Source organism: Dictyostelium discoideum, assembly GCF_000004695.1.
Source record: "Dictyostelium discoideum AX4 chromosome 5 chromosome, whole genome shotgun sequence".
Taxonomy (NCBI): domain Eukaryota; phylum Evosea; class Eumycetozoa; order Dictyosteliales; family Dictyosteliaceae; genus Dictyostelium; species Dictyostelium discoideum.
In genome coordinates this window covers 3,287,310-3,308,448 of record NC_007091.3, presented here as the reverse complement: position 1 = coordinate 3,308,448, position 21,139 = coordinate 3,287,310, and the positions used below count along the sequence as shown (strand labels likewise).

The window sequence follows — 21,139 nt, the reverse complement described above, 5'->3', positions numbered from 1 at the left end:
TGATTTATTTTTTATTTCTATTGGTATAGTCATTATTATTATTATTACTTGATTTTCCAGTCTTATTATTATTATTATTATTATTATTATTATTATTATTATTATTATTATTATTATTATTATTATTATTATTATTATTATTATTATTATTATTATTATTTTTATTATTATTATTATTATTATTATTATTATTTTTATTATTATTAATTGGTTGAGTTATTAATTGATTATTTTTATTAAGGGCAATAGAGAAAGATAAGAATTGATTTAAGATGATTTCTAAATTATCAGTTAAACCAGTATGAGTGTAAAATGGAATAGTATAATTAATATCTTTAATACCTAACCAACCAAATACAGTAGTAATCTTTGGTGTGAATTCACCCAATACATTTAAAGTTGGTGATAATTGGAATTTCTTTTCAACAAAGATACGACCAGTCTTTAAATCTTTTCTTGTCTTTGTATTTGGACCATAACGAGTAGTTGTTGAATTTGATGTTTGACTTGTATTATCATCAAAATGATGATGATGAGGAATATGATGATTATTGGTTTCAACATTACTATGACTTTCTAAATTATTATTATTATTATCATCATTTAATAGATTATTAGTTTGTTGTAAACTTTTTGATAAATTATGATGTTGATTATGATTTTGATGATTAATTATTTGAGAATGTGACAAACCAGTGATTGTTGGAGAAGAAGGTGAAGAAGGTGATGGTGAATTTGCAGTTGCATCCGATAAAACTTTTACATAGATTTGAATCATTTCTCTTAGATCAGCATAAAGACCAAGATTAACAGAGATAGCAATACTATCAGTGAATTCAGTGAGATAATAATATTCCACAGCTGAATTGGTTCTCTCTGTTGAATACATAATTAAACTTGAAACTGGAATTTTAATGATTATAGTTTCAGATGCTAATCTTGAGAAATGATTTCTCATTTCCCATTCTCTATGTTTACGACTACCACTACCACCACCACCACCGTTTGAATCTGAAGCAGCTGTTAAATTTTCAGTCATTTTAGAAACAAAACTTTGACCTAATAAAATTGAAATTTGTCTATGAATTTCATCATTCTTCTTTCTAGATTGATCTAAAACAACTTGATAAGATTCTAAACTAACACTAAACCAAGTTGGATCTTTAAAACTATAACCAAATAATAATACTCTAAAGTTTGATCCTTTAATTTTAATTTGACCAATTGAAATTTTTGATTTTGTTTGTTTCTTTGTTACCATTGTGGAATTATTATTACTATTATTAGTTTGTGGTGGTTTTGTTGATTTTGTTTTAAATAAATTATTTGTAACATTTGAATTTAAAATATTATATTTTGCAGATTTAATTTTATCAGAAATGATTTCATTAATTCTTTTAACAATATCTAAAATTGAAGTAATAGTTTCACAAGATAATAATAATTGTAACATTGAATATGATACTTCACAATTAATATTACGATCATTGTTATTATTATTATTAATTTCACTTGTATTAATTGGTAAATCTGAAAATCTTATTGAGAAATCACCAGATTGTAAATCCATAATTTCAGATTGATTAAAATCAAATGAAATTTTAATTGGTGACATTTGGAAAGTCCACATATTTACATAATTCACTAATTGATAAAGTTTTCTTTCACCACATACTACAATACCATCCAATTTGAAATTACCTTCCAATTTACCATTGGCAGAGATTTTAATTGGTCCTGTATAACATGTTAAAAAGAATAAATCATTTTGATGTGATTGATCAAGTTGTGGATAAATTCTCTTGAAATTATTTTGATATTCTTCAATCTCTGATGATGGTGAATAAATGCCACCAATATTATCAATTTGTAAATTAAATCTACTAATTGGTAAGAAATCTAAATCTAATCCAAATGATGTCATCTTTAAATTCACATAAAATTGTGACTTAATTTTCTTTTTATTCTCTTCTTGTTCTTGTAGTTGTTGGTGTTTTCTATTTGGCATTGGTGAAATGTTTACATTCTTTTCAATTAAATTACCATCATTATCAACATGTTGTTGTGATGATGATGATGATGATGGTTTTGAAGGTAACCATTGATTAATAAATTGTAAAACTTCATCTAAATGTTTAACATTGAAATAACCACGAGAATTATCACCATTTAATAAAATTGAAATTAATGGACTTGTAGTGATACCATGAGCTATACCGACATTACCTTTTATACTATTAACTTCAAAGCCTAATCTTTGTTCATTGATATAATTTGATGAAGAACTATGTACAATCTTAAATAATAGACTACTAAGGTATAAAGTACCATTCATTAAAAGAATTCTCTTATTACTATTTGAAGTTGTATTCTTTATAATATTTGATAAAAATATATCCAATGTACCAATCTCTAACATTGCCAGTGTTGGACAATCAAATCCACCACTTAATATAAATTTAGTTGGATTAATACGAATTGTAAATGTTGTAGAACCTGGTGTTGTTTTTACTGATGATTCATCATTATTATTGTTGTTTGAAATACCATGTAAATTTGAACTATCAGCTTCTTGGCTATATTGATGTGACATTGATGATTCTGGTGTATTCTTTACAGTATCGGTTAAGAAATTTGTAAAGAATGGGGTAAATTTAATTTCATGTGAATCTAATACTAATAATATATTTGTTTCTGATTTAGTTTTACCACTTATACTATTAATATTATTATTACTACCACTATTAGATCCAACATTATTATTATTATTATTATTATTATTATTAATTGGATTATTACTACTTGAGGATGTTGTTGTTTTTGGAACTAATATATGACTAGCAGATATTGAAATTTGTGGAATTTGGAAACATTCTTGAAATTGATCATCACCATTCTCTTTTGCATTATTACTATTGGTGAATGGAGATCCACCTTTTTGATCGAAACTAGAATATAATGATGGTGGGTTAAGATCATTATCATTATCTACATTATTATTATTTGCTTTTGTTAAAATAGCTTCACCAACTGATGTTTTTAATGTAAAATCAATCTCTAATCTATATTCTGGTGATTGTTGTGGTTGTGGTTGAGATGTTGATGATTTCTTTGTTGATCCAATACCTTTATTTGTTGGTGATGTATTATTTTGTTGTTGCTGTTGCTGTTGTTGTTGTTGTTGCTGTTGTTCTTTTAATTTTTGTTGTTCTTCTAAATTAATCTTTTTAATTTTTTCTTGACCCAAGAAAAGTAAATCTTGGAATTGAACGATGTAATACATAAGATTTGTATCTAAATGTAAAAATAAACCAGTTGTATTTAAATTTACAAATAGTTTTACATTATGAGAAGAGAATAAACCAGTGACTTGACAATCACCAGAATCAATTATTCCTCTATTAATCGATGGTAATAATTGAATTGAATGTAATTTTGATGGATGATAATTATCAACAAATTGGAATGAAAACTTTGAGAATTTACAATTACCTAAAACTTTAATTAATTTTTCATCATCTTCAATATTTTTTGGTGTTGATAAAGTTGGTTTCTTTATAGTTGTTGTTGTTGTAAATTCTAATTTCTTTAAATCTTTTTGATTTTTAATTGCAACACCATATAATGTAAAAGTTGCTAACGAAATAACCATTGCTGAACAAGTTTCAGGTTGTTTAAAGTTTGCACTACCAATACTACCAACATTTAAACCTGAAACATTATTATTATTGTTATTATTATTATCTGATAATAATAATGGTATACAAATATTTGTATCAATAATTTTAATATGTAATGATAAATTTGATTCTTTAATTGGAATTGTTGATGGAATTGTATTTAATGCTCTAGTTACAGCTTGTTTACGTTTTGTTAATGATATTTTAGCCAATTTTGATTGAGTTTTTTGATAGGAGTTAAAATAATAAATCCAAAGATCAGTTGCTTTATCAATTGCCCATGGTTGTAATGTTATCATTGTTTTATTTATTAAAACCCATGCTTTTTCAAAGATACTTGTTGATTTACTTCCACCACTACCACTACCACCACCAACTAAATTAATTGATGAACCTTTACTATTATTATTACTACTACTATTAACTCCACCATAATTAAATCTATTGAATGGATAACTTTGTAAACTAATATCAGTGACAATACCAGCCCAAATTTGAGATTTAAGATTTTGAATTCTTGAAAAACCATGATGTTTAGTATCACCATTTAATTTTAATGTTGGATCTGATAAAATCATTGATAAATCTCTAAATCCAACTTTCCATGTTAATAGTGTTTCATTACTTTGTTGTTCTTGTTGTTGTTGTTGCTGTTGAGTGTTTGCTAATGAATTTAAACGTTTATTCGTACCATTTATTGATTTACCTAATCTATTACCACCAATTGGTGGTAATGGAGCTACTAATAAATTATTTTTATTATTTGTTGATGATAATTGTTGTTGTTGTTGTTGTTGATGATAAATTACTCTTAAATCAATTACACCAGAAGATAATAATAAAGAAGCACTACTATTATTTAAAAATAATAATTCGAAACCTAGTAAAACTAAACTACAATTATATTTAATCTTTGAAAGTATTGAAGGTGGTTGTGGTGGTTTATCAGATTGAACATTTTCATCAGATTTCTTTTCAGCAAATGAAATATAAGCATTCAATAATTCATCAATCTCTTTTGAAAGTGTTGTTCTTAATACTAAAATATTTTGAAGTAATTCAATTGATAGAATATTTTGAATATATCCAATCTCTAAATTTGCCATTAAATCGATTCTATCTTTACTTGGTTTATTTTTAATTGATCCAAATGATTTAATTCTTGGGAAATTAAATGGTTCTTTAGTTAATCCAATATTACCACCACCATTATTATTATTATTATTATTATTACTATTTGTATTGCTATATTGAGAAGTTGAACAAGTTGAAGTTGTTGAAACTGATAATGGTTTAACAAATGTAATTTGATGTTGATGTAATTGAACATTAAATTCAAAATCATAATGAGAGAATTGACTAAGTGATGCAGTGATTCTAGAAATATTATATTTAACAGGTAATGATGAAATTGCATCTGTACTAATCATAATATCATAAAGATCTAATTTAAGTCTAATTGGTGGGAATTTAATATCACTTAATGAGATTGGTTGATTTTGTTGTTGTTGTTGCTGTTGCTGTTGTTGTTCTTGTTTCTTTGAACTTACAGGTGTCCATTCTTTAAGGAAACCTCTTAATTTTGGTAAGAATTGATGAGACATTTTAAATGGTAATATTGCTTGTGAGAATGTTAAAAACAAATCATATTTTAATGAGAAATCAATATACTCTTCACGTTTACCAGTTGATTGAATTAATCTAGTTTTCTTTTTACCAACTTTAAATAAAACTTCATTAAAACCAAGATTCTTTAAACTTAATCCGAAAATTGGTTTCATTGCATCAGTTGAATGATGATCTAATAAATGTAATTCAATACTTGGAATTGAGAAAATACAAGAATGAATCATTTGAATATAGTCACCATTTGGACGTGAAATTCCATCACCATTATTATTACTATTATTGTTATTATTATTACTACCATTACCACTATTACTTTTACCAAATTCATTAAATACAAATGATAAATTCTTTAAAACCATTCTTAATGTACCATTATCTTTTGAAAATGCTCTACAATGAATCTCTTCAAATGAGAAATGACCATGTGCAGTCACAATAAAGTAACCACTTTGACCATTTTGTAATTGTTTTCTATTTTTCTCTTTACGTTGTTGATTACTTGATGAATAATAAGTTTTCTTTGATGTTGACGATTTACCTGATCCCATACTAGTTGCACCAAAATCATTTTGTTCTTGTTTTTGTTGTTGTTGTTGTTGAATCATTAACATTTCCATTTGTTGTTGTTGTTCTTGTTGAAGTTGTAATAATTTTGCATTTCTAGTTATTGAAGATAAATTTGGAGAAGAACCACCTTTTCCATGATGATTTGATGGATTTTGTTGTAAATTAATCATTGGTATACCATTTTCACCAACTAGATCTTCACAATCACCATCAACTCCTAATTCATCATTTTTCTGTTCACTAATTGTTGGTAACATTGTTGGTGATAGTTTATTATTATTAACATTATTACTATTATTATTTAAACCTTGATTTAATGGTGAATTTAGATTACTATTAGTACCAAAATCTCTACTTGTTGAAGGTTTAACAGCTTCTTTCCAAGGTTCATGAGAACCAAGAATTAACTCTTCACCTTTTAATACATCTACTTCAGAGATTTCTACTACTTTAATAGTATTTTGAATGAATGAAATTAAATCTGGGGAAATTCTTAATGAAACTTGTTTACAATATGTCAAGAAATCTATATCCAATGTTGTCTTTGGATGTAAATTCTTTGTTGATAAACCCATTCCATCTATACTTGTTGATTCATAACAATAATTTGCAATTGCACCACCAACAACTTTACCAATTGCTAATTGATTTATATTATTATTATTTTCAATATTACTTTGTGGTAAATTTGGTGATGTTGTTGAATTTTGTTGTTGTTGAGATGATGATGTTGATGTTTGTGGTATATTTATTGGAGATTGTTTATTAATTGGTGTAACTGAAATTGGGGTTGTTGTTGTTGAGGTTGTTGAATTTGTAGTTTTATTATTTTCTCGAGAATGATGATGATGACTATTATTATGTAAATTATTCATTTTTGTATTATCACTAACAACAGTTAATTGAAAACCATTAAAACAAAATTGTAAATTATAATCAATTTTATAATTTTTACCAGGTTCAGAGATGAAAGCTTTTTTAATTAATGGACTTTGGAATAATTGAATTAATTCACCACCTTGATCGGTTTCATAGATTTCATTAATTAACTCTTGAAAGAATTTATAAGAATCATGATCATCCTCTAATGATACTGACCCAACGATTTCATCTAATAATGGACGTTCTGATAATTTCATAAAATGTCTCATCTTTGAAATATCCTCCCAACCTTGTCTATGAATAATTGCTTCATCTCCAATGATCTCTTTAAAATCTGGTGAAATGAAATTTAATAATAATTTATCATTTTGATTTGTTGTTGTTGTTGTTGTAGTTGCATTTGTTAATTTATTACCTAAATTACCACTTGAAAGTACATTACTATTTACAGTATTACTATTATTAGCCATATTAATAACACCATTGATTGGTGAATAATTTGTTAAAGACCTTGATTTTGATTTTAATAATTCAGCGATTAAAGTTTGCATACGACGAGTCCATAATTCTCTATATCTACCAAATACAGACATTAATGATGAAATATGTACAATCCAAGTATCAACCACTCTAAATAAGATTGCTGGTGAATTTGGTGTGAAATAAATTGAAAGTACACCTAAATTCAATTTAAAATCACCATTTGAAATTTTATCCTCTTCATCCATAATTATGCCTTTAACTTTTATACCATCAGTTGAAACTGATGCAATTATAATTTGATTATTAAATGATTTACTATGATATTTTGATAAGATTTGATTAGGAATTGAATAATAATTAATATTATTACTTTCATCTTCATCTTCTTGTGGTTGTTCATTTTCAATTGTTTGATTTTCATTCTTTTTAATATTATTACTATTCTTTAAATTATTTATATTATTATTTTTTTGATTAAATTTCTTTGTTGTTGAATTATTATTTGTAATTTCATCATTATGATATCTAACACAACCATGTAATGATTTAATTTTACATTTTGTTTCTAATAAACAAAATTCATCTTTTGGTAATTTATCAATATGTTCATTACTACTATTATTACCACCACTTGCCATACTAAAACTACCACTATTACCAATACCATCACTACTATCTTTTAATACATTTACACCAGATTGTTTTGTACAAGAACTTAAATGTAAAGTAAATGATTCAACTTGAATTTCAGTTGTATACAATTCAACATTATTCTTTAATTTCTTTGCACTACTATTACTTCTTTGTCTTGTTGTATTTGTGATATTGGAAGGATTATTTTCATTATTATTATTATTATTATTATTATTATTATTATTATTATTATTTTTTGAAGGTGTTGGTGTAATAATAATTGATTGAATCCAACTAAGATTAAATTTACCAAGGAAAATATTTAAACGAAGTTGATTATGTAAATATTTTTTAACTTGAAATTGTGCTGAAATCGTATGAAGTTGGAAATAATCCAGCATATAATCAATTGATGGATCCTTTGCAATGAATGATTCTACCAACTCTTCTAAAATATTTAAAATAACTGGTGTTGCAAATAATTCAATATCTCTCATACTATCAATGAATATGGTTGTTGTAGCTGTATCTTGACCATAAAGGCATTGATGATCTTTACAATTACTATTTTCATTTTTATGATCATGTGGAAATTGATTTTGTTGGTGTTGTTCTTCTTCTTCTTCAACTCCACCTGCACCAACATCATTAGCAGCTGCTTCATTATATTCACCACCAACAACACCACCAATATCATCCTCATTATTTGTATAATGATGTTTTGGAATTTCTTTACCAATTATTAATCTTTTAGTTTTTGATCTCTTTGGAATTATTGGTATTTTTGAAGAATTTAAATTATCACCAGTTAAATAATTTATATAGGATGATTCTATTTCATTTGAAATTGAATGTAAAGATTCATGTGGATTATCTCCATTTTGATTTTGATTTACACTTTCAATACCACCATTACAAACATTTACACTACTACTATATGGTACGTTTAGTGGAGTTTGTGGAGTTTGTGGAGTTTGTTGTTGTTGTTTCTTTAATGATGCATTATTTGAAGTTGCAGATGGAGTACACTCAACAAATGAAGATTGTTTACTACTTGAACCAAATGCTGCCATTCTAGCTTGTGATAAATTAAAGAAATAAGTTCTAAGATAATTTCTAAGATAAACTATATGAGGATTAATTTGAGTATTATTAATTCCACCACTATTACTTAATCCACCACTATTATTAAGACCATTATAAAACTGTTGTTGTTGATTATTATTATTATTATTTATATTAATAAAACTTCCACCTTTTCCTTTTAATATATTCTTTAAATTATTTGTACTCGATGAAACTTTTAATGGATTATAACTTGGATTACTATTATAAAATGAACTACCTGGAGCAGGTGTTGTTGTTGTTGTCGTTGTTTTATTTACAGTTGATGGGGGTGGATTAATTTGGGTAGTAGATGTTGAAGTAGTATTAGGTTGTGGACTATTATTTATACTAACATTAATTGGTGATAAGTAAACTGATTCTTTTCTTTGGAAAGAATTTGATGATTTTGCAGTTATATAAAGTTTATCAGATTGATCCAAATCTTTATATTGATCATCACTATCACTCTCACCTTCACCTTCACTACTAGATTGATTTCCTGTATGTAATGATGATTCTGGTGTTTGAAAAACATCATCCTCATCATCATCTTCATCTTCATAATCATCATCCTCTTCTTCTTCATCTTTATTATTATTTTTATTATTATCTAATCTTTCTTCAAAACCTGATGAAATTGAATCATTATCATCATTACTATTATTATTATTATAATCAATTTCATCTTCTTCATTTAAATAACCACTAATATCAAGTGTTGATTTTGAATTTTTAACGAGATTTGCAGTTGATGCAGCAAATAAATCATAACCATTCATTGGTGATGAATTTGTCCATTTTAGAATATGATTTGAATTACCAATTGGAAATAAAAAACTATTACTTTTTGATGCTGAAATTGGTGTATTACCACTATTGTTATTATTATTATTATTATTATTATTTAATATTGATGAAACACTTCCAATACCAATTGGTGAAAATAAATAAGAAGGATCTTTACTTGCACCACCACTTTTATTAACACGAAAACTATTATTTAAACCAATTGTACTACTACTTCCACCACCTCTATTAAAATTATGTTTTTTAATTAATTGTTGTTGTTCTAAAATAGTTTGTTCATAAAGTTCTTGAAAAGTTTCTTCATCCTCCCAAAGGAATGCTAAAAATTTACTTTCACTATCATGAATTTCTAAGAATCTACGTTGTTTCTCTGATTCAATTCTCCAATTTGGTTCTTTATTATACATTGAAATATTACATGCAGCTTTTAATTCACCAACTTCTGCCCATTTTTTATTACCACTCTTTTTAGATGTTGATGATAATGGTTCAAAATAATTAAAATTATTATAAATATTATTTTCAATATTTTCAATATTATTATTATTATTATTATCATTATTAATATTATTATTATTATTATTATTATTATTATTATTATTATTATTATTATTATTATTATTATTATTATTTTTATTTTTCTTATTTTGTTTTGATTTTGAAAATGGTACTAAAAGTTTAAAAGAAACTTCAGGTATTTCAAAAACCATTTTACTATTTGATAATTGATCAATTAATGAATTTGAATGCATTTTTAAACCTTGTGGTAATCTAATCTCTGTAATATGTTCACTTGAATAAATGTATAATGAAATTGTATTGACAGTTAATTTTAATAAAGAATAGACAGGACTTGTTTTTGAGACTAATTTAGTTGACAATGCATTATCTTTATTACCTAAATGAAAGAAAAAGTTTTCAAACCAAATTCCAAGACTTGTCAATTGTGATACCATTACATTACCAGTGATTGTACCAATATGAACATTTATAAAATCTGCATAATTCACTAACCCAGCTGATTTTGAACCATATAAAAAATGTAATTTAAATGTAAAATCATTAATTTGAATAAATCTATTTAATAATTCATTATTTGAATTTGATTTACCATTAATATTGTTATTATTATTATTATTACCACCACTATCTAAAATATCATTATTACCACCACTACCACTTGTATTTAAATCACTATCACTAAGTGGAATTTTTAAAACCATTGGACTAAAATCAGTATATAAATCTAAATAAGTTGGTAAATATCTAATTTCTAATAGGAATTCATGTAATGCTAAAGTTGCTTTTTGTTTTGAACTATATAAACCCATTGGTAATAATAATGTTGCATCTTGTAATTTAACTGAAACATAAATTTCTAAATCATTACTAGCATCTTCGTCATCATTATTTGAAATTTTAGTTGGTTTTTGTTGTTGTTGTTGTTCTTTTTCTTTTGAAATATTATCTTTATATTTTTGTAAATTTATAATATGACTTGTATAACCAAAGAAATTATTCTTTAAAAATAAGAAATAACGTACATAAAAACCAAATAATTTAACAGTTGGATTCTTACCAACTATATTTAAAACTACAGAATTTAAATAAGATGGATCAACTTTTTGATAATATAAATATTTACCATCCAATGAAAAATCATCACAAAATAAAAATTGACTTGCACCATGAGTATTTTGATTTGACATTATTAATGAACCACCAAACATTGATTTAAATTTAAAATTTTCATTATTATCATTATTTTCATTATTATTATTATTACTGTTACTGTTATTTGGAGTTGGTGAATTAATATTAATTAATTCATTTGATTCAAATTCAATATCTTCTAAATGTTGTCTAATTGTATTATAAATTGGTAAAATTAATTTTAAAGATAATTTTTTAACATTGACATCAAATGATATTTCAGTTTTTGCAGATTGAAAACTATTGAATGGTAATAATAAATTTGCTTGAAGATGTGGACCTGTGAAAACGTAATGAGCATTCTCTTCTAAATTATTTGGAATATTTACAATGTTTTGTTCATTTACATTACAATAGAGTTTAAAATTTGTTAATTGAAAAGATAATGTAAAAGTTTTTGGTATAAACATTGTAATATCGACAGGTTCACCAGCTGACCAATCGTTACCTAAATCTTTGAAAAGTGTAATTACATCTGATAATAAAAAGATTTGAGGTGATCCAATATCGAATTTAGCATTCCAAACTGTATGATGATTCCATACCAATGGATAATCGATTTCAAATAGGAATTTAAAATAATTTGCTTGTAAAAAACTTGTATTTGTTAAACTTGTTGAAATGTTACATTTATTCAAAGCCACATTCAATTCCATCCTACTCGACCCATCTTGTTTATAGATAATCATTGGTGAAATACAAGTTATAGTTGAGATTTCATCCAATTTAATATCGATCCAACCTGGTTTCTTTTGAGCAATCTCTTCATTACTTAACGATACATCTTTTGATAATTCTCTAAATGGTATTCTAAATGTTGTATTCTTTGAGAAATTAATAACAGTCTTAAAGTTTGCATATTGTCTTGGCTGACCAACGATTGGTTTATAGATTTTTCTAGTTTCATAATCCATTGGTAAAAAGAATTTTTGTAATAATACTCTATTTCTATCTGACCATGGACCATAAACTATCGTACCTGAATTGAAATTAATTTCTGCCCCCCATTGTGGTGCTGAGAATTCTTTAAATATTTGATGATCTTGTCCAGCTTGAACTGGTCCTGGTACATCACAATAATAACTTAAATGAACCGATGGACATTTTATCATATCGTCAGTTGTACTCTTACCATAATCATAACTTGCTTCTCTCTTTTTACTTTGTTCCTCTTCTAATTTCCTTCTTGGTAAATCACTAGTTTCAAAATTTTCATCTGTATTCATAAATGTAAATTTAATATCTTTATAAACTGATTTAAAACTTTCAAATGCATATGATACAAAACTAAATAAAAAAAAAAAATTAATATTAATATTGAATAATTTATTATATATATATATATATATTTATAATACAAACTCTTCTTTTTGTGGTCTATCAACATATAATTCTTCATTACCATTATAATCTTTATTTGGAATTAAATTCATTTTCATATTAATTAAATCCATATTTGCAACTTGTCTATAGTAATCGAAATCTATAACATTTGCCGAATCTGTTGTATAAAGTCCTGTTGATTTATCGAATAAAACTACAAGAATCGTTGGTAACTCTGGATTTGATAACATTACACAACCTTTTCTAATTGTAAATGAAATCGCTGAAAACATTCTATAAAAAATTGGTAATACAAAATCTTTTACTGCTGGTAATGGTGGTAATTCATCTTGTTTTTCATCTGCACCTTCAATTATTGTGGATGATGATGATGAACTTTCACCACCACCACTACCACCACCACCATTTCCATCTTTTATCTCATTATTATTATTATTATTATCGCTATTTTTAGAATTTAATTCATTATTTATTATATTATTTAAATCATTTGCAGATGTTTTATTTGGGTCATTTAAAATATCATTTAAATTTATATTTGTATTATTATTATTATTAGTATTATTATTATTATTATTTTTAGATTGTTGTTGTTGTTCTTTCTTTTTTAAAATTTCTTGAATTGTATCATATTTGTAACTATTGTTATATACTAGGTATTCCATACCAGATAATTCTATACCTATTCTACTTGGTGATTGATCATGTACAAATTGTGATTGTCTAGTTTTACGTAACCAATATCTGAATGTAATTGAACCTTCTACAACTCTGATACATGTGTTTTTCGTTGCCATTTTTAAACCTTTGAAAACTATCTTACCAGATAGAAATGAAATTTGAAATGCATTGATTCGAATAAATGTCTCTTTTGGCATTACAAAGGTTGATAATAATTTACTAACTACAAATCCAAATGTAATTGATGATAAAAATAATAAATACATTATAAATAATGCAAATATTGCTGAAAATATTATAAAATGGATATAACTTAATAAATCCATTTTTTTTTTTTTTTTTTTTTTTTTTTTATTTTATTTTCATATGATATATTTATTTTAATTATTATTATTACTGAAATGATTATTTAGTTTTTTTTAATGAATATTTATATTTTCTAATAAATTAGTAAAAAAAAAAAAAAATAAAAAAAATAAAAAAATTTATTTTGATTTGTGTGTTAAAAAAAAAAAAAAACACAAAAAAATAAATAAATAAATATTGATAGATTTTATGCTGTATATAATTGTGTTTACAACATTGAGTGAACTAAAGAAAATAAAAAATAAAAATAAAAAAAAAAAGAATTGAAAAGGTGGTATTTTGTTAATGAAAAAAAAAAAAAAAAAAAAAAAAAAAAAAAAAAATGGGCTCTTGGTGAAAAAAACGGGATTTTTAAAAAAAAATAAAAAAAAAAATAAAAAATAATTTAAATTGGATATTTTTCCACTGGGCGCGATCTGGTTGTTTAAGAAATAAATATATATTTTTGGAACTAATTCCATAGTTTTATTTTAATAAATTTTATTTATAAAAAAAAAAAAAGAAATAAAAAATAAAAAAAATAATAATAAAATAAAAAAAGAAATAATATTATTAATAAATTGATAAAAATATCTTTTTTTTTTTTTATTTTTTTATTTTTTTTTTTTATTTTAGGACTTTATAAAAATAAATACACACCATGTAAGCATTTTAAAAAAAAATTAATTAAAAAATTAAAAAAAAAAAAAATAAAAAATTAAATTTTTAAAAATTTAATTTTAAAATTTTCTTTTTTTTTTTTTTTTTTTTTTATTTTTTTATTTTGACACACAAAAAAGCGAATATTTTATTATTTTTTTTTTAATTTTAAAACTAACAAATAAAAAAGAAAATCGACAACAAATAATATATTAATACAAAACACAATATAAAAACAAATACAAAAATATAAATAGAAAATATACACAAATAAAATATAAAATATTTAAATTATAAATTAATAATTAAATAAATAGAAAGAGATACATATAAATATATAAATATAAATATAAATAAAATGGAAGAAGATAAACAATATAAAGTACTATTAATTGGTGATAGTGATGTTGGTAAAACATCAATTGTAAAAAGATTTTCAGATGATACATTTGACGAAGATTTATTATGTACAATTGGTGTAGAATTTAAAATGAAAGAAGTTAAAGTCGATGGTAAAAAAGTAGATTTATGTATCTGGGATACTGCAGGACAAGAGAAATTTAGAGCACTTATTTCATCATATTATAGAGGTGCACATGGTATTATATTAAGTATGTTTCTCACTGTCCCTCTATATATTATAGTGAAATATTGATTATTAATATAGATTTTTATAAAAATAAATAATAAAATATAAATTTAGCATATGACGTTACAAAAAGAGAATCATTTGATAATTTAAATTATTGGTTGAATGAAGTTGAAAATTTTGCAAATCGTAGTAATTTAGTTAAACTTTTAGTGGGTAATAAAATAGATAAAGAGAATAGAGAAGTCACCAGAGAAGAGGGTGCAGAATTTGCAAAGAAAAAAGCAATGCTTTTCATTGAATGTAGTGCAAAATCAAAGATTGGTATTCAACAAGCATTTGAAGAATTGGCTCAAAAAATTATAGAAATCCCTCAAAATACATCTTCATCACAACCAAAACAAAGAAATACTGGTAGTGTTAAAGTTGAAGATGAACCTGATCATAATCAAGGTGTTTGTAGTTGTTAAAAATAATTTAATTAATATATATATATAAATAAAAAAAAAGAAAAAAGAAATAAAGTTTTTATTTTTTTTTTTAAAAAAAAATAATATATTTTTTTTTTATTTATTTATTTTTTTATTTATTTAATAATTTTTAGAACTAATGATATGGAATTTTTTTTTTTTTTTTTTTTTTTTTTTTTTTTTTTTTTTTTTTTTTGGTAATAATTCTTAATCACTTCCACAATGTCTTGCTAATAAACAAATTATTAAAACTATAATTAAAAATGCACTACCACTCCAAAATAAAATTGATATTGAATCCAATCTTTTATCATTTGTAATTAAATAATGGAATAATCCCATTAATGCCAAACCTAGACAAATTAATAAACATAAAAGTATGAAAATTCTTGCTATTACTACTTTTCTTCTTTGTTTGTTTATACTTTCATTTTTAAAATTTCCACTAATTGGTATTAATCTTGCTGATTCATTATCGTATGAAGAATGTCCACTATAATTATAATTATTAAAATGGGTAATACTATTTTTGTCATTTTTATTATTATAATAATTATCTCTATTATTATTATTATTCCCACTTTCATTGTAAATTAATAATTATTAATTTTATAATTGGTTAATAATTAATAATTAATAAATTTTTTATTTTTAATTAATTTTTACCTTAAAAAATCAAGTTGATTTAATTTATTTGAATGAATTTTAGGTCCATCATTAATAAAACTAGTTTGAGTTTCCATTTTATTGTTTTTTTAAATTTTATTTTAATTTATTTTTTATTTATTTTTTATTTATTTATTTTTTTTTATTTATTTTGATTGTGTTAAAAAAAAAAAAAACAAAAAAAAAAAAAATAATATATAAAAAAAGAAATTAATAAAAAAAAATAAATAAATAAAAAAAAAAAATATGGGGGTACAATACCCATTGGTAATTAAAAAATATAAAATTTCCTTTTTTGTTTTTTTTTATTTTATTTTTTTAATCCTAATTTTTTTTTTTTTTTTTTTTTTTTTTCTCAAATTTTAATTTTGATCATTTTTCAATGTTTTTTATTAATTATAATTATTAGGATTTAAATAATATTTCATTCAATAAAATTTAAGGTAAAACAAAAAAAAAAAAAAAAAATGGTTTTATTCATTTTTTTTAATCTTTTGTGTATTTTGGGTCTTCTATTTGTTCATACTAAATTCAAGTTATTATTTTTTTTTCCCAAATTTTTTTTTTTTTTATCAACAAATTAAAATAAAAAAATATCTTTTTTACCAGAAATAAAAAAATAACATAATCTAGATTTGAAAATAAATTTTCAAATAATAAAAAAAATGAAAAAAATATTCCAGAAAAATAACGACATTTGAAAAAAAAAAAATAAAAAAAAAAAGGTTAAAAATTAAAAAAAACATGATTTATGATTGCGCCTAACGCAATTTTCCTTTTTTCTTTTTTTTTTGTTTTTTTTTTTTTTTTATTTTAAATCAGTTTTTAAAATCATTTGTTTTTTTATTTTTTTAAGTTTGTAATTATTGTTATTAATATTATTATTATTATTATTTTTCATTGTACTTTTAAATTTATATTATTAAAAAAAAAAAAAAAAAAAAATGGATTCAGGATTAAGTACCCCACAATTACCAATAACAAATATGAATAATGAAATTACAACAGATTGGGATAAAGCAATGAATTTAATTATGACATGTGTTTCAGGACATATTCATTCTCGTATGTTTAATATTGTAATGAAATTGAATATTTGTGATATTTTAGAGGATGGACCAAAATCAATTAAACAAGTTTCAGATACGATTGGAATGGATGAAAATTCATGTTTTAGATTATTGAGATATTTTGTTGCTCATGAATTATTTAGCGAAGATAAATCAAATATTGGTACATTTGAAAAGACTTCTATTAGTACAATGTTTTCAAGTAAGGGTAAACTTAGACCAATGGGTGAAAGATACACCCATGATTTACATTATAAAATGTTTGAATCATTACCAGAGACTTTTGCAAATGGTCATAGTAATGCCACAAAATCAGTTGGTGTCAACCATTTTTGGGAATTATTCGATTTACATCCACAATATAAGGATTTGTTCAATCAAACTATGAAGGTTTACACTGAAGCCGCCATATCCAATATCACCCAATCAAAAGGTATAGATTTCTCTCAATATGATACAGTGGTTGATATTGGTGGCAATCATGGATTGTTAATTGGTAACCTATTGGAAATTTATCCAACAATTAAACATGGTATCAATTTCGATTTAGATGTTGTTATCAATTCCTCTGATCAGACTTTAAGATATTCTCATCCAAGATTAACTCATATTCCAGGTAATTTCTTTGAAAGTGTACCAGAATCAGATTGTTATATCATGAAATTTATCCTTCATGATTGGCCAACTCAAGATTGTGTTAAAATTTTAAAAACAATTTCAAAATCAATGAAACCAAATGCAAAAATTCATTTATTTGAAATTATCATTGATCCAAGAAAAGGTTATTCAAAATATGAAACTTATATTGATATTTTAATGTTTCAAGTAATTATTAAATTTTTTTTTTTTTTTTTTTTAAATTTATTTACATATACAAGTAATTATTAATTTTTTTTTTTTTTTTTTTTTTTTTTTTTTTCCAAATAGATGGTAAATGCAAAAGAAAGAACTCTCGATGAATGGAAAGAATTATTTGAATTGGCTGATTTTAAATTAGAAAGAGTGGTTGATGATATTAAAACTGGTTGTATGGTAGTTTCAAAAAAATAAAAAAGAATAAAAAATGGTATATAGGAAATAAATAAAAAAAAAGAAATATTTTTAATCCTTTTTATTTTATATCAGAACAATAAAAACTGGTGGATTGATTAAAAAAATTAATATAGCCCATGCAAGATTTTGTTTTTTTTCTTAATTTTTTAAGTGTTTTTTTTAATTTTTTTTTTTTTTACAAAATTTTAATTTTTTTTTTTTTTAATATCGACATTAATTCCAAACACAATGGCACCCAATCATAACAAAATAAATAATATTGATAGTAATAAAAAGTGTACACTTCACCCAAACAAAGATATAGTATTCTTTTGTTTAGATTGTAAATTAATACCATGTTGTATTCAATGTACATCAAGTAAAGGTGAACATCATGATCATAAAACTGATCCATTAGAATCAACTTCAAATATTCTTTCATTAATGAATAATTTTAAAGATGATGTACATCAAAAAGTAATTAAAAGAATAGAAATCAATGAAACAATATTAAAACAATCAAATGATAAATACAATGAAATTCAATCACAATTTGATATTAATAATAATTCATTAAAAAAAGAAATTAAAAAAATTCATGATATCATTTCAATCGTAGAATTAGATATTCAAAAACAATTAGAAACAACCTTTGAAAATAATACATTAATAAATACAATTATAACTTCTTCAATCAATAATGATAATCAAATACTTTCAACTATAATAATAATAATAATAATAATAATAATAATAATAATAATAATAATAATAATAATTATATTGATAAATCACAACTTGAAGAAAGACCAATAGCAGATAATCTTTTTCAAATTCAATCATTTATACATCCATCCATTGATGAACATTCTGATATCAGTTCCAAACTTAAAAACATCGATTCAACTACCACTACAACTACAACTACTAATGCCACCAATGATGCATCGCAAAATAATGTTGGCAATAGTAGTAGTAAAAATGAAAATGAAAATGATGGAGAAGATTTTATTATTGATAGAGATACCATTAAAATTATTAAACAATATCAACAATCATTAATAGTATTAAATAATAATAATAATATCAATAATTCAAATAAATTAAATGAATACGATAATCAAATCATTCATTTCCATAATGAAATAATTGATGATATTAAAAATAATTTAAAATCAATTTATACCTTAGATAATTGTAGATTTAAAATTGAAATCGATGAAAATAATAATAAATTTTTTGAATGTAAGCTTTAGTCAGTTTTTTATAAATTATGTTCACATCATTCTAATTATCAAATATAGGGGATAATTCAAAGTTTCATGTTTATATAGAGGGTGATTCATTTAAATTTAAGACGAATGAAGATATAGCATTCAAAAACAATTGTAATATTTTATCAAAATTAAAAAATCAATTACCATCACGTGTAATGCTATTGGATGGATTCAATCAAATATTAACACCAGGCATTTTACCAGTTGGTGTTAAATCTTTGTATTTAGGTGATATTAAACAAGAACTAATAATTGGTTCAATTCCTAATACTGTAACGAGTATCTCTTTACTAGATGGATTCAATCAAAAATTAACACCAGGTATATTACCAAATCGTCTTGGTTCATTGTATTTAGGTGACATTAAACAAGAATAAGAGATTGGTTCAATTCCTAATACTGTAACGAATGTCGATTTATTGGATGGATTCAATCAAAAATTAACACCAGGTATATTACCAAATAGTGTTAAATGTTTGCATTTGTATGATATTAAACAAGAATTAATGATTGGTTCAATTCCTGATAGTGCAACTCTTGTCTCTTTAAAAGATGATTCAATCAAAAATTAACACCAGGTATATTACCAGATGGTGTTGAATGGTTGTATTTAGGTGATATTAAAAAAGAATTAATAATTGGTTCAATTCCTAATACTGTAATGAATGTCACTTTAGAAGATGGATTTAATCAAAAATTAACACCAGGTATATTACCAGATAGTGTTGGATCATTGGATTTAGGTGATATCAAACAAGAATTAATAATTGGTTCAATACCTAATACTGTAACGAATATCTTTTTATTAGAAGGATTCAATCAAAAATTAACACCAGATATTTTACCAGAAAATGCTATCACTACCAGAGAATGAGAAGAATTTCCTATTCAAGAAACTACCATTAACAGGTACAACCAACCCACTAATCATATGGCAAAACAAGATAAAATGAAGAAATAACATCAAATATTTTACAATAATTTCATACAATAGATATTAGATACCAGATATCTATTGTGTTGGTTATTGTTGCTGAAGTTATTGGTGTTGTAACATTAGGTGACGATGGTGGTGTTGAGTGATTATTTAGTTGTTGTTGACGTTGTTGTGTTTGTTGATTAACTAATTGAATATGTTATTGTAGTTGTTGAAGTTGTGTGACATTTTAATATCTGGTATCTAATATCTATTGTGAAATTGAAATTATAATTAAAAATTTTTTTTTTTTTTTTTGAAAATTAAATTTAGAACATTTCATGAAATTAAATAAATGTTAGTATTAACAAGATATTTTTGAGATCTTGTTGCAATATCTTTTTTTTTTTATAAAAAAAAATGATTAATTATTTAACTCAAAATATTTTTCTTTTTTTTCAAAAAATTATCAATAATAATAAAAATATTTAATTATTTAATTATTTAATAATAATATTATAAAAAAAAAAAATGATTTTGTTTTTTTTTTTCTTAATTTTTTAAGTGATTTTATTTTTATTTTTTTTT

At 23.4% G+C, this 21,139-nt stretch overlaps 6 protein-coding genes across 6 annotated transcripts; 4 read left to right on the top strand and 2 right to left on the bottom strand.

Moving 5' to 3' along the window:
• Positions 1–4: 4 nt before the first annotated feature.
• DDB_G0289829 (hypothetical protein) lies at positions 5–13,852 on the bottom strand (the record flags this gene model as incomplete). The annotated part of the gene is made up of 2 exons (XM_630928.1): positions 5–12,788; positions 12,864–13,852. 2 exons carry the CDS (start codon positions 13,850–13,852, stop codon positions 5–7), a joined length of 13,773 nt encoding a protein of 4,590 aa, XP_636020.1.
• Positions 13,853–14,889: 1,037 nt separating this feature from the next.
• Positions 14,890–15,590, top strand: rab18 (Rab GTPase; the record flags this gene model as incomplete). Its single annotated transcript, XM_630927.1, has 2 exons — positions 14,890–15,142; positions 15,235–15,590. 2 exons carry the CDS (start codon positions 14,890–14,892, stop codon positions 15,588–15,590), a joined length of 609 nt encoding a protein of 202 aa, XP_636019.1.
• A 207-nt stretch (positions 15,591–15,797) lies between these two features.
• On the bottom strand, positions 15,798–16,333 carry DDB_G0289825 (hypothetical protein; the record flags this gene model as incomplete). The annotated part of the gene is made up of 2 exons (XM_630926.1): positions 15,798–16,170; positions 16,257–16,333. 2 exons carry the CDS (start codon positions 16,331–16,333, stop codon positions 15,798–15,800), a joined length of 450 nt encoding a protein of 149 aa, XP_636018.1.
• An 867-nt stretch (positions 16,334–17,200) lies between these two features.
• On the top strand, positions 17,201–18,376 carry omt9 (O-methyltransferase family 2 protein; the record flags this gene model as incomplete). The annotated part of the gene is made up of 2 exons (XM_630925.1): positions 17,201–18,151; positions 18,254–18,376. The coding sequence occupies 2 exons, from the start codon at positions 17,201–17,203 to the stop codon at positions 18,374–18,376; spliced, it is 1,074 nt and encodes a 357-aa protein (XP_636017.1).
• A 231-nt stretch (positions 18,377–18,607) lies between these two features.
• On the top strand, positions 18,608–19,174 carry DDB_G0289851 (hypothetical protein; the record flags this gene model as incomplete). Its single annotated transcript, XM_630924.1, has 1 exon — positions 18,608–19,174. One exon carries the CDS (start codon positions 18,608–18,610, stop codon positions 19,172–19,174), a length of 567 nt encoding a protein of 188 aa, XP_636016.1.
• A 1,122-nt stretch (positions 19,175–20,296) lies between these two features.
• Positions 20,297–20,509, top strand: DDB_G0289821 (hypothetical protein; the record flags this gene model as incomplete). The annotated part of the gene is made up of 1 exon (XM_630923.1): positions 20,297–20,509. One exon carries the CDS (start codon positions 20,297–20,299, stop codon positions 20,507–20,509), a length of 213 nt encoding a protein of 70 aa, XP_636015.1.
• Positions 20,510–21,139: the final 630 nt, after the last annotated feature.